Source organism: Dermacentor silvarum, chromosome 3 (genome assembly GCF_013339745.2).
Source record: "Dermacentor silvarum isolate Dsil-2018 chromosome 3, BIME_Dsil_1.4, whole genome shotgun sequence".
In the NCBI taxonomy this organism is placed as follows: domain Eukaryota; kingdom Metazoa; phylum Arthropoda; class Arachnida; order Ixodida; family Ixodidae; genus Dermacentor; species Dermacentor silvarum.
This window is the reverse complement of record NC_051156.1, coordinates 172603679-172618313: the sequence shown is the minus strand read 5'-3', so window position 1 is coordinate 172618313 and position 14635 is coordinate 172603679. Positions and strand designations below refer to the sequence as shown.

The following is a 14635-nucleotide window of genomic DNA, read 5'->3' as shown; positions in this document are numbered from 1 at the left end:
CGCACTTCACTGTCCTCTTTCTTGCACACCATTGCGCCCTCGGTGTGAAGGCGCTCCTCTTCAGCCCGACGTCGCTGTGGCTGCTGGTGATGCTGGTGCTGCTGGTGCTGCTGCTGCTGCGGGGACTGCACAGCGCTATGCAATGGAGGAGGCGAAGAAAGCTCCGCGTTGGAGCTTCTTCGCTGGGAATGCTGGGAACGCTCCACCGACGACGGAGACGACCTCGACCCGCGAAGCTCCGATTCGGAGCTCTCGTGGCCGCGACCACTCTCGTGATTCACGCTGCCCGAAGCAGTCCTGACGTGCTGGTTGTGGTGCTGATGGTGGTTCTGTTGGTGCAGACTCTGCTGCAGCGTCCGGGGCAGAGACTTGAGGTGCGTCTTCTCGGTCCTGGACGAGGTAGTGGCCCTGGGAATAGAAACAGGGACCGACGGCGGTTCCTCCGTCTTAAAGAAAGGCGGCTCCAGCTTGATGGGCTGCGGCGCCTTTTCAATCACGCTTGGCAGCCGCGCGACCCGGGTGCACACACTGCGCTCGAGACACTCTCGCCGGAGGGTCTCCAGCAGCTCGCTGGAGAGCGGTGGTCGATCGCTCGACGACTTTCGCTGCTGCAGCGTAGGCGGGGCCGACCCATCTTGCCTGGCCGAGCCGTTGGGGCCGTTCGCACCGGGGGGCGTCTGCGCCGTGCGAACGTCTTGCTCCTGGGTCATGGGCGGCAGCTGACCGATCTGCTGCATGGCCGCCTCACGCCGCCAGGGCATGCAGGCGCGCCGCCACGACCGCCGCTCCAGTCATCGGAACCTACCACAGGGATGATGCCGCCCGTTCGCGCCACCACCTGAGACACTGCAGACCTGCGAGCGAAGAGCGTCGCGAAAGGAGAAAAAGACCCGTTAGTCTACACGTACAGTGCTTAAGCATGAGAAAAAGGTCGACCACACACACGCCACCGACCAGGCAAGCGCAAAAAAAAAAAGTGACTCGACCGGGCGGTCGTTTGTCACGGACACAAGCACACCTCGCGCACAGCCCAGAAGTCCACGAAAGCGTCGCTGCAACCGGTCACCTCACTGATATAGCATGTAGTGGAGTGACGAACGCTTAGTACATTGGCGATGAGAGGAATCAGCGCAACGAGAGACACACATAACAGATGGAGAGAAGAGGACAGTACACTGTCGCTGCAACTTGCGCCCGAACTGATTTAGAAGCAGCGAGAAGACCGATATGAGTAAATACGGTGCCCGTGAAGAGCACGTAATGCTAACTCAAAGATACGGGTTATGTTTCAACTACTGCCAGAAGCCGTGGACGCTGCTGCGTCTTCAAAGTATGCGAAAGTAGTGCAGCTTCAAAATACGATACAAACGCGAAACTCTGGCCTAGCCGAAAATTGCGGTGAATGGGTGCTGTCGTGTTCTGTGATTATATCGGTTTTAAACAGACGCCAAAGAGAAAATTGATTTGAGATGTGCTAGGGAACTACCCTTCCACAATACCAGAACAGCCGCTCTTACCGCGAGATGACGCTCGATAGACCAGAAAAGTCGAAAAAAAAAAAAAAAGACCGGTGGCGAGGCCGCCTTGAAATCCCCGCACCAGTTAGCCATGACGTCATGAACTGTAATGCCGTCTTCCCGGCCTAGTTAAATATTAAGCGGTAGAAATGGATCACCTTGTACTCTAACAGCGCCAAAGACTGGACTTTGGTAGTTTCTACAACTTCTACCGAGAAAACCTCAAAAATAGAGTTCTTTACAAATAATTAATCAATGTAAACGGATTCAGTGTTTCTTTGTAGTGTCCCTTAAATGCGAAGCATTGTCCTTTGAGTCAGGCGAGTTTTTTAATTGTTTATTGGTATTTATTTATTACACACAGCGGGGGGCCTCATCAGCATCACGTGGAAGGAGGGGTACAATAAAGTTTGCCGGTAAAATATTAAAGAAATCTCGGTATCTCGCCGTTTTCGTCTGTCAACGAGGAGTTTCGGATCGGTCGGTTGGTCGGACGGGTGGGATCGGGTCGGTCGGTCGGTCTTGTCTGAAGCAGCCTGGCAATCCTGCTCACGTGCTGTCCTTCACAAGGACAGACCTAGCTTGTTTAACTGAAATAATTAACTGCTTGCATTTCGCAGCGACAGAAATTTTAATAAACGAAACAGAGACAAATGCCTGACATTGGTGATGTAAAGCGCGCATTACCTTGCTACTTTAACTTCGTTGTACAGGGATCGTGACTTTTTGTAACCAGCGCGTTTCAGTGAATGCGAGTCCCGCGTTGAATGGCAGTTTGAGTTCCTTTTTCAAGTAAAAAAAAAGGGGTACAGCAGATTCAAAGACTTGAAATCTACACACAGCGAACCTTTGTGTGAGTGTATAAAGAGTCCAAACAGGAGTACACGCACGCACGCACGCACGCACGCACGCACGCACGCACGCACGCACGCACGCACGCACGCACGCACGCACGCACGCACGCACACACGCACGCACGCACACACGCACGCACACACACACACACACACACACACACACACACACACACACACACACACACACACACACACACACACACACACACACACACAAATTATACGAAGCCCTTTGTTAAGCGGAGTTGCTGACTACTACTGAGTACTACACGGACGCCTTGAACGCATCACGGTTTCAGAGGCAGCATTCGCATACGTACAAAGCGCAATTCGATTCCATTTTATCCGAAAGAAGCATTTACTTCCTCATTACCGTGCAGCCGCGGATGCGCGAAGGCGAGCTTTCTGGTTCTTTTTTCCCCGCGCGGCCGGCGCTGCCAAAGCCGCGGTGGTGATGATTTATTGGTAGCCCCTCTGAAACAGGGCGGTGACAAATGTTCACCTAGCCTGCTTGAGTTACTCAGGTATGCTAGACATGCTTTTATTCTAGCATTTTTGCATACCATCTCTTCTTTTCTTTTTCTCTTCCACCAAACTTCTTTACCTACCTTGTACCTCTACTTATGTCTATAAAGGATCCGGATGTATCAATTTCTTCCCTGCTTTTTTTTTCATCAATACTGTAAGCGTCTTTTGCTTATCTGAACTGCTGAGCAGTTGATGCTTCCGTCCACTTCAAATCCAAGAGCTTATGGAAGGTGTACGCTACACCTCGAGGTCTCACTGGGTGAAACCCTCCGCATTTGACAATAATGATGATGATGTAATGGCATCCCCTTTGAAACGGGGCGGTGACAAATAGTCACCGTGCCTGCTTGATTTAATCAGGTATACAAAATGCGGCATTGGAGAGCAATATATTGTCAGTTCAATTCAGTCAGCGCGTTTCATTACCATAAAATTGGGCCAAATCGTTCGCAGCGAAGCGCCATCGTGTACTTTTCAATGCGTGCAGCCGACCGGCTATCCACACTAAACGCGGCGACGGTGCTTTCACCTGCATGTAGCTCGATCTCGCGGCGATGTTGTGGCAGAAGACGATCCATAAACACACGGAGTTCTCAGGCAGGGAGTTCGCTTACAAACATTGACCGAGCGCTATACGCTGTTTAGCTTCAGTGATGATACGAAAACGAGCGCGTATTGCATGAAAATGCAAATTGCGAAGCCAAAAACAAACGAACTGGTGTGCTGCTCAACGCAGCATTGTATTCTTACTAGTACTGCCAATCAGCTACGACTATAATAAAAGCAAGACATGATAAGCCCACTAGCACTAGTCGCGCAAACATTCCCCTCGTAACGCCTGTTTCCAAGGCTTAATACGGTCCTGCATCACACCGCTCAAGCATCACAATCGTAACATGCGGAAGGAGCTTATTCACGGAGCTTATCTTTAAGAATAACGGTACGAAACAACACTCGCCGCAACAGCATCAGTTAAGAAAAATGCATTCACTTAGTCTCCGATGAAATAAATAAATAAATAAATAAATAAATAAATAAATAAATAAATAAATAAATAAATAAATAAATAAAAAGACGCAGTTTTGCCCGAAAGGCGAAGCATCAATTGCGATAGAAAATTGGTAGAGAGCTATACAGTTTTATCGACTGTATAAGCTTGGACACATTCGCTTAGAACTGAATTAACAAGCATGGTGTCAGCGCGTACAAGCACATGAATAGATCACACTGGATGACCGCAGACAACCGCTGTCAAAACGCTGGCGTGAGCAAGCGCGAAAGCAAGCGCGAAAGCAAGCAAGCGAGCAAGCGCGCTTGCTCAAGCGCTGGCGTGAGCAAGCGCGAAAGTTTGCGCAAAGGCGCAAACTGAGCGGCGAAAGCAAAGCGCATACAAAGGTAAGAACTGTGTGCAGGAGGCTTTCAAGATACGGTGCGCGCGACCGCTCGCAGCGGCGCAAAGTACAAGTGCGCAGTTGATGGCAGAGTGGAAGCCGCACCCCCTCCCTCCAGCGTTGTCTTCCCACATTCCTTTTCGCGCACGAGATTGAATCACCAGAACCCCTAGCGCCGGGTCGGTAAATGCGTAGTTGGCTCCGGAGCACAACAGCGGCCCCCCTCCCTCGCTTCCATTCCCCCTCGGCCTTTCGCGCGACGGAGACGCCGCCTTTGCTCTCCGCCGTGCGTTCGCTATCCGTGAAAGCCCGCGCCCCTCGCGCGCTGCATGTTCCTCCCTCGCATGAGCAGCATACGGAGCGCGGCGACGATTTTATCACCCTTGGACTTTATACGGAACCGCACGGCGAGTGTCAGCTTGGAGTGTCCATACGATTGATATCGCAATAATAAATAAATAAATTAATTAAAAAGATTAGCAGCGCCCATTCAGTTATAAAACTGCGGCCATGAGCAACAAATGTTGCAGCGGCAGGGTTCCATAGTTGGGGTCCACAGGACACTGAACTAACACTCAATGTCGGGTATCGTTAGACCTCGACAGAGATTATAGCGCACAATATGTTAATAAAAGAAGAAATCACCATAAACGCACGCATAGATTACAGCGTCACTTATAATTGATGACTATGTGAGGTCGTGCACATATTCAGAAATAGGCCTTTGCTTAGGAGCAAAGAGAAAAACTGACAGTCACTTTAGCATACGCCAAAGAGGGTGAAGGCGAAAGCCTGCGCGCTCGAGAGACATTCATTAAATTACTTGACATTCTCATTCGAATGTGTTGTTACTTCTTAATACTTGTTTTTTTAATAAAGGTCGCGGGTTCCAGTACCTTAATTAAATGTGCATTAATATACTTCACCCTAATTAACGTCAAATGCCGTGGGTTCAACTCCCACCAAAGGTCGGGAGTGCGGCTCCCACCAAAGGTCGTGGGTTCGAGTACCTTAATTAACTGTACCTTAATTAACTTCGCCTTTAAACCAAAGGTAATGGGTTCGACTCCCACATAAGCTCAAGGATTCGACTCCCACCGAAGGTCGTGTGTTCGAGTGCCTGAATTAACTCTATCCTAATTACCTTCGCCCTTGTTTTTTGGCATGATGAGCGGCATCGGAGCCAGCTGTGGAAGAACACGACGAAGAACGCGCGAGCAGTGGCACGAGCGCGTCTCTGCGCGAGGCGAGCTCACGTGACTTTCTGTAACGCACGCCGTGTTTTCAAGGCGACCGTCTGATGAGGCATTTAAGGTTAAAAATCGCTGGGGCTCATGCTGTATTTTAACAAAATGAGTTCGAAAACCGAAATAAGCCCACGTGTTCATCGTACGCTGCCATTTAGCAACAAAAAGAAGATCCGTAAATAATTGTTGTGTACGCTGTGAAACGCCTGTCGTATGAATCACTGATTCAGACAAGTATAAAAACAGAGACGTCAGAGGTTTCTTAATCTGTATTCGCTTTTCTTTGTTTATTGAAGTCACACACTGGTAGGCAACAACACCTTAATGTGTGGATGGTTAACCTATTTTTGCTACCCCCTCCCCCTCTTTTTTTATTCTCTCTCATTTCGCTTCTCTCACTATTCTTTTCATATGCATCTTTTTCCTTTCAGAGTCAGCAGGCATTGTGCCCCTTTCTGGTGGCCAGTTTTCAGGCTAGCTCTCTCTCTCTCCTCTTTGTGACTGTTTTATGTATGGAAACCTAATAATCCTTTGTTCAGTCCCTATGATTTCCGTCTACCTCTTCGGATATTTAATTTTCGATCAATATCCAAACATGACCCTGATCATTAAAGTTTACTGACCGACTTTGCCTAAGCACTACAGAATGCAACTGTAAAGACCTAAACGCAACTTTGTGAATAGCTTTATTTTGTATCTGCGTGTTTGTGGCTGTATGTGTTGTTTGGGTGTTTGTGTGATCACCGTTTCCACCATATTTATCACTCAACACCCGGAGCAGCATGCCAGGCGATAACATCTCCAGCTTTTGACTAATGTCCAGCATATGTCTACAAATTCACAATCCCATCTTCTGTCTCTCATTCATTCCTCTTTGCCTCTTCGGGCCTTTGCCAATCGTCTCGAAAATCCCCAAATTACACCCCTCGTTAACGTTTACGGACCGACCTCCCATAATCACTGGAGAATTGAAATTGATTTGAATGCTGTAGGGTGAATAAACACGGCAGCCCACGAGCAACTTCACGTACAACTGACAAAAAAGCAGCAGCTGTTAGGAGCGAGTTTGTTACCACCTCGACACTTTCACTGGATCGAATTGGAGAGCAAATCGCCGCTGCACTTTATTGTCATACGGGAGTAGTCAAGAAGACACGAAGAAGGATTTCTTGCGTCACTTTCTTCAAAAGTTCAAACAAACGACGTTCGAACCTGCACAGATAACAGCATCAGAATGAAGTCCGTTTCCAGCGCGGCTGTTCTGGATAATGACATCACAAAAAAAGAAAAAAAGAAATATTGTCGCAGTTTCAACTGAAAGGAGAAGCATCAATTGCGATAGCAAATTAGTATAGAGAGCTATATGGAGTAAGGACAGTAGTTTTATCAGCTGTATAAACTTGGACATGCAGCAGCCCCAGCAACGCGCAGAACTGTTGTCGACGCCGTCGGCGTTTTGCCCGCGTTCGCACTGAACGCACGCGGCGTTTTTATATAAATATGCATTTGGTGCCACAGCTAAACGTCGCCTCCCCTCCCACTCTCCCTCCCGTCCCCCAACAGCCTTTCGCGCGACGGAAAAAGTGGTGGTAAGTGGTTCTTGAGGGAAAGGGAAATGTTGGCGCTATCTTCTGCAGCCCTTGAGGGAGCACGGCTCAGCGCCAAACGGAAAAAGTCGCGTTTGCTCTCTATATATAGAAAGGAGGAAAGAGACGCTTATCTCTGCAGCCCTTCAGGGAGCACGGCGCAGAACGCGCGTTTGCTCTCCGACGTGCGTTCGCTCCCTGTGAAAGCGCGCGTCCCTCGCGCCCTTTCACTCGCACATACAGCGTCCGGAGCGCGGCGACGATTTCATCGCCGTTGACGTCATACGGAACCTCACGGCGACGACGACAGCAGAAATCTGCTTTGGAGTGTCCATATAATTGCTATCGCAATAAAAGAGTTCTGGCGTGTCCGGTACTCCGGTATTCGCAATGGCGTTTGCTGATTACCAGGTTAACAGAGGTGTAAACGTGAGCTGCCGGATTGGTGGTGCCACTTGGTGGCGCAGAGCTCAACCAGATCTTAAAGCTATTATTGCAGTAACCAAGTGGTTTCAACTGCGGTGCTGGTGTACATTTTCGGCAACAGGGTAATTGTTAACACGCTGCCTTTTTAAATGTTTTTTTTTTTGACAAGAATACTCATGGATTACGAAACCTTCGTTATTAGACACTGTGGTTAGACGAATAGTCACAAGATGTCACTACCAGCGACCGCTAACCCGTTATTACGCAAACTCCATTGCGTATACCGGAATACCGAACACGCTCAAACTCTCTATTGCCCCCCCCCCCTCCCCTCCCCTCCCCAAAAGAATGGCGACGCTGCCTTTGAAGGCAGTGCCAATGGAAAAACGCCCATCGATCGGCTGCTACTTTTACCGCTCAGTTGTACAACAGGGTTAAATAATGATCGTCGGAACATCGCGCTGTTTGCTTGGCGTTCTTCCCCAGATGTCGGTTGCAAGCAAGTAAACAAAAGGAGCGCGCGGTGCGGAAGCTCGACAGCTGCGCGAAAAAAAAAAAAAGATAGTACGGCAATCCTTCGGCTACAATAAGCCGGCAACAGTAACAACAATACGCGACGAAGCAAACGAATAACTAAGAAGGTTATACTTGCGTAGTCACAACAACAATACGTCCCATGCAAGTTACCGAACATGACACGTAGCTCATCAGCCTCACTAGAGCCCAAAGGGTTCGTGTTAAATTATATAATACCAAAAACAAGCATCTCCATACCTTCGTAAACCAACATTTGCACGGTGTCTATTTATCATATAACAGTATCTCATCAAAGGTAAGTAAGTACCCGGCAAAGAGCAATCGAGTTTCTATGACTGAAAAATGAAAATAAAACGCACATGGCGTTTTTTGATCAGATCTCCATCTTATTGCGTAGTTCATTGTAGAACATGCGCTGACGCTAATTTGAGCAGCAGCTTCAAAGCTATTGCTGGATGAATTTCGGGTGGTGGTGGTGGTGAAAAACATTTATTTGCTGTATTTACAAGTGAGAGATAGGGACGGCCTTAAGGGCCGACCCTTTACAAACTCTAGGAGGAGTCCCTAGTCCGGGACCCCTGTGGCTTCCGCAGCGGCGCGTGCCCTGGCCACGAGGGCTCTCTGGCCCTCCAAGGTCGAGCAGCCGAGCAGGGCAGCCTCCCAGCTCTCTCGGGTAGGGGGGGAAGGGAAGGGGATTGGCGGGACCGCCGGGTTTGAGGTACATGCCCACACCATGTGGAAAGGATCCGCGAACGGATGATCACAGTGCGGGCATTCCCCGGAGAAGGCCGGATTGAAATGCTTAAGTATCGCAGGGCACAATATTGTGTTGGTGTATAGACGTAAGAGCCAGCGCTCCTCCGTCTTAGTCAGGTCCGGTGCTGGTGGCGGAAATCGGAGCCTATTCGTTTTGTACATATCCGTGATGTCTCGAAAGGAAGTTACCGGATTAGGTTCTGGAACGTCAGGCGATAGAGGGCGAGGCGGGTCCCGGGAGTTAAGCGCTCGGGCTGAGGCATCGGCAGCCTCGTTACCACCTAGCCCTGCGTGGGCCGGAGTCCAGATGACGACACGTGGATTTGGGCGGTCTAAATATTCACAGCGCTTGAGGATACGAGCGGCGCGAATAGTGATGCGACCTTTAGTAAGATTTTGACACGCACTCCGCGAATCGGTGATGATAATCCGAGATGCGGGGTCCGCTGCGGCGAGGGCTATGGCGACTTCCTCCGCGTGAGTAATGTCCGGCGCTCGAAAGGTGAGCCCTTGAATGGGTACGTTTTGATGGACTACGGCTGCCGTGTACCACCCGCCGTGGTGAGGGCCGGACGCGTCCGTGTAGAAGACTCCAGGGCGGGACCCATAGCGTCCCTGCAAGGCGGTAACCCGCGCAGTTCGCCTGCCTTCGTAAGTCCCCCTAGCCATGTTGTAGGGCAGAGGCTGGATGGTCAAAGCACCACGCCAGTCCTCAGGGATTGTGGTTCGCTCTTCTGTCTGATAGGTGTAAGAGATATGGAGACGGTGTAAGAGGTTTCTCCCAGCGTGTGACTTAGTAAGTCGCAGGTACTGGTTGTTGAGATGGGCCTCTTTGAGCTCCCCATACGTGTTGGTCATGCCCAAGTCTGCAAGACGCTGGTTAGACGTCGAGATCGGGAGGTCTAGGGCGCGTTTGTAAATTTTGCGGAGAATACATTCTAGCATGTTCTCATCGCACTTGCGCAAACGCAGGTAGGGTGTCGAATAGAGGATTCGACTGGTCACGAAAGCGTTGGCGAGGCGCAGAGCATCTTGACTCTTAAGACCCCCCCGCTTGTTCGAGACCCGGCGGACCATGCGGCCCACCTGATCCCCGACCGTACGTAACTTGCGCAGGGTTGTATCGACTTTTCGACTCTTGTGTATGAAGAGCCCCAGGATGCGGATTTCGTCGCGTTCCGGGATAGGCCCGGTATGCAGTGAGAGTACAATTTGAGTTGTGTCTTTTGGTTTGGGGCGAAGATGCACGTACTCTGATTTAGTAGGCGAGCATTCGAGACCGCAACGTCGGGCGTATTCATCCACGACCGATGCTGCTTGTTGCAGGCAGGCCTCAATACTACCTAGGGAACCCTGGGTTGCCCACAGCGTGATGTCGTCGGCGTACAGAGCGTGCTGCACTCCTGGGACATCCTTTAGCAATGGGGGGAGGTGAGCCATGGCGAGATTGAACAGGATAGGAGAGAGGACCGCTCCTTGTGGTGTTCCTCGTGTACCCAGAGGGTACGGGCCATGCTCCTTGTCTTGAATGCGGAGGTACGCCTGCCGTTCCATCAGGAACTGACGGACGTACCTGAAAGCATTATGGCCACAGTCCGTTTGGGACAGGTGGGAGAGAATGATGTCGTGAGTGACGTTATCGAAGGCTCCCTTGAGATCTAAGGCGAGGACTACCTTGTCGTCACTGGGATGTTCGATCGGTTCTATAACGTCACAATGGAGTTGCAGGAGGATGTCCTGAGCAGAGCGATGTGGACGAAAGCCGTACATAGTGTCGGCAAAGGTGTGGCGGGCCTCGAGGTAATCGGAGAGCCTATCTCTAACCATTGTTTCCATAAGCTTCCCCACACACGAGGTTAAGGAAATGGGTCGGAGATTTTCGATGTTTATAAGCTTGCCCGGTTTGGGAATGAAAGTGACTAAGGCCGTTTTCCAATCAATCGGTAGTGGCTCGCGCCCCTCCCAGATTTGATTGAAGTAGTCGAGGAGGTGAAGGTATGCCGGGTCTGGGAGGTTGGCTAGAAGCTTAACAGTCACTCGATCCCGACCCGGCGCCGTTCCTCGCTTCATTTTGGACAGGGCCGCCTTCAGATCGTGGAGTTGAAAACAACGATCCAAGTATGCGTTCTCCGAGCCTGCATAGGAGTACGCCAGTCCGAGGGGGTCCTGTTGGCTGCAGAGATATCTATCTCTAAGAGCCCGTGCTAGTTTGTCCGCGTCACCCGCATAGGCGTGAAACGCGCGTTGAAGATGTTTTTGCGTTTCTGTGCGCGTTTGGCTAGGGTCGATGAGAGCCCTGAAGAGACGCCACGTGTTGCGGTTTGACATCTGCTTGGCGGCAGTGTTACAGCGTTCTACCCATTTAGAGTCGGCGAGCTGGGCCGCGTACTCGTCCGCTTCCTGGGTGAGGGCTGCGATGCGGATTTTGAGCTGACGATTATGCTTTTGTCGGCGCCATCGGCGGACTAGGCTATGGCGAGCCTCCCAGAGATGCCGGAGATGGTTATCCACCGCCGGCGTGGCCTCTGAGAGCTGAACCGTCTGCTCGGTTTGATGAAGTGACGTCACGAGGTTTTGAGACCAAGTGGCGTAGCCCTGGTGAGCTATGGAAGTCGTATTCGTGTAATCCGAACGGAATTTGGTCCAGTCCGGAAGTTTCGCTTGGTGGTGGGGACGGGTAAGGGGGTGCGTTCGGATTGTGATGAGAAGAATGCAGTGGTCACTGCCGAGGGTTTCCTCGGTATTGAGCCACTCTGCATGTCTGATGTTCTTGGTGAGTGTGAGATCGGGACATGTGTCTCGAGTCACGGAGTTACCAATGCGGGTCGGGTGTGCAGGGTCCGTTTGGATGGTGAGGCCCATGGTGGAAATAAGTTCCGCCAGTTTCCTACCACGTCGTTCCTCCTTACGGTAACCCCAGTGGGGACTAGGAGCATTAAAATCGCCTACTATGACGAGCGGCTCCCTGCCTGCCACTGTTAGGGCTTTGCTAAAAACGTCGGCGTAAGTAACGTTAGGCTGTTTAGGTGAACTGTAGATGTTGAGGATGTGTATGGACGGGTCCTGCTTCCTAAGCGGGAGGAGAGTCACCATAACACACGAGTAAAGCGGATCGCAGTCGAGATCCACCGAATTGGCGGTGTAATTTCGATGCACGCATAGTGCGGTTTGCGCATCCCTTTGGTACACTGTATAATTTGTGAGGGCGACGTGCTCACCCGGCTCCTGAAGAGCCACTACCGCGGGCAGATGTGAATAGCTTTCCAAGTGGAGCCGGAGAGCAGCCCGCTTAGTGCGTTCTTTAAATCCCCGGCAGTTCCATTGTAGGATTGTAAATGGATCCGAAATTGCGCGGCCGCGGCGCGATCTAGAGCCTTTGCCCGCCATCGTGGGAGCTAGAAATTTGGGGGGCCTCCAGGAGAGCAGAGAGGTCCACAGGGGCTCCGCTGCTCGATCCGGTGCTTACATCCGAGGTTGCGATCGAAACTTTGGACTGTCTGTCAACCGCGGCCACCTGGGGGGGTGGTCGGGGTGCTTGTGACTTAGATATCCGTTTAAGTTTGGGGCGGCTGGTGCTGAAAGAGTGTTTGGGCAACTGGGCAACTATCATGCCCGGGATGCGGTCGACAACGGTTTGGAGGGCGGCGGCCAATCGGTCCTCAATCGTGGTCACTATGGATGCCACATGGGCCTCTAAGCTGCTAACACGCGCCTCAATCGGGGCGAGGAGTGCTGTGGTGTCCCTGTGTTCAGAGGGAGCACTATCCATCGCCTCAGGCGCCTGCCCGGACGGTGTCGGGTTAGCTGAGGGCAAGCGGTTCGCGAGCGCCTCCACCGCCTGCGTTAACGAGGCAACCTGGGCCTGTAACTGACGGATTGCAATTTGTTCCCGGGTGGGAGTGGAAGGGGTTGGCGGCTTGGGGTTAGGGATCATGGATGGTGGGGGCGGAGATGCTGCCCCGCCCGAGCCACTCACCTGGGGTCCTTGCCGGACGCGGGTGGCCCACGAGAGATCCCCCTTGGCAGTAGGTTTGGGTTGAGGTGACGGCGGGTGCGGTTTGGGTGAGGCGGGCGAAACCTGCCTCGTAGTGGACTTCCTGGTTGGCGGTCCATCCGGAGTTTGGCCTCGTAGGGAAGGCCCGACAGCCCCCGCGTCAGGGTGCGGGGGTGGGGTAGGGTTGGTGGCAGGGGGCTGAGCCCTCTGCGGCGAAGCCCGAGGGCCCGTCTTCTTCGGTTTCCGTGGGCGTCGACGTTTTCGCTTCTTGGGGCCGGCTTGACCCTCCGGTGGAGGAGTGGGTGATTTGGGTGGCGGCGTCCTGTAGCGCTCCTTACAGCACCGGTCCGCGGTGACGTGGGGTCCGGCACATAGAGCGCACCTGGGCGTACACTCGTGAGGGGCGCGGGCGCCATCCGTGAGCGGCACCGCTTTTCCGCAGATGCCGCAGAGGTCTGGTTTGGGGCCGGGGCAGCTGTCGGGCCGATGCCCAACGGAACCGCACCGACCGCAGGCTAGTACAGTTTTCTTGTACGGCTGCACCGGGATCAGCAGGGCGTCGTAAGAGACGTACCTGGGCTTCACCTTGCCGGAAAAGGTGAGACGCACCTTATTGGAGGTGCCCAATCGCCGGACGTGTAAGATTTCGCCTTCAGGCCAGTAGAGGCTTTCACGAAGAGTGGCTTCGGTGTCGGAACTGCGCACCGTCACTACTCCATAACAGGAGTCTTGAGTGTCCGCACGCAGGTACCCGAACAGGGGCACTGGTCCGACGGGTGAGGGAACCGCAAATTCACCGATAAGTTTGTCCGCTATTTGCGGGTTCGAAGTGTAAGTCAAAATGAGATTTTGTTCCCGCACCATCACAACTGTGACCAGCCGAGTCGCGGTCGCTCCAAGGTGGGCGATGAGCGCGCGACCAGCCCCGTTCTCAGGGAAAACGGTGGCGAGGGATAACTGTGTCCGGGGTTTGAGTACAACGACGAAGTCTGTTGCTTTCGGCTTCGGTAGGGGTTGAGGTTGCCACAAAGGCCGCTTCTTCCCCTGCTGCGGGCCCGCGGAGCGCGGCGAAGGCGGCGCGAGAGTTGGGGAGCAGGTACGAGCTTCGGCGTCAGCAGCTGCGTCCGGGGACGCCGCGTTGGCGGAAGCCGCCGTTACTGCGTTGCTCGCTTGCTCTCGGCGAGCGACCGCGGCAGCGAGCGCGGCGCTCTTGAAGGGTTGGGGCAGCTCCGGTCCGCTGTCCGAGGACGGGACGGTGGTCCACATCATGCTGTGAGGGTCATATCCAACTTGAGTGTCCGCCACGATTGCGGTCGCGGTGCGGGGCCGGCCGCCCGTTTTGCCGGGAGGTGCCATGGCCGTTAAGCCTAGCGGCGTCGCCTCCGGCGTAGAGATGTAGATCGCCCGTAAAAGACGTAGAAGTGGGCCACTTGCCGGAATAAGGTATCCAGATGAACCGGATCACATTCCGGTGACGGTGGTGAGATTTCCGTGGGGGTCCGAAGCGGTAGTCCGGTGTTCCGATCGAAAATCGACGGAGCCGGTGTGCTGCACGACCGATCTGCATGGTCGCGCGCTCGCAGCGTCTCCCCTGAATTTCGGCGTCTCGTTCATACAAAATGTTTGTGTAAGGAAACACCGAAGCAACCTCAATTCATTGTTATTAGAGCAATATGTGTATTGTCGCCCGTGAGAACCACATGTCGCAACTTGCCATCCAGCAACCTGCACGCAGCATGTGACTTTCAAAGGCATGAAAATGAAAGCCTTTTCTCCTATATATGGGCCGTTGTGGC

At 52.6% G+C, this 14635-nt stretch overlaps 1 protein-coding gene across 1 annotated transcript; it reads right to left on the bottom strand.

The window, feature by feature from the left end:
• Nucleotides 1-12212: 12212 nt before the first annotated feature.
• On the bottom strand, nucleotides 12213-14195 carry LOC119445027 (nascent polypeptide-associated complex subunit alpha, muscle-specific form). Its single transcript, XM_037709356.1, has one exon. It carries the CDS (start codon nucleotides 14193-14195, stop codon nucleotides 12213-12215), a length of 1983 nt encoding a protein of 660 aa, XP_037565284.1.
• Nucleotides 14196-14635: the final 440 nt, after the last annotated feature.

What these genes read in the sequence shown, in the direction of transcription:
- LOC119445027 (XM_037709356.1), bottom strand. Translation starts at nt 14,195, where the DNA reads ATGGCACCTCCCGGCAAAACGGGCGGCCGGCCCCGCACCGCGACCGCA.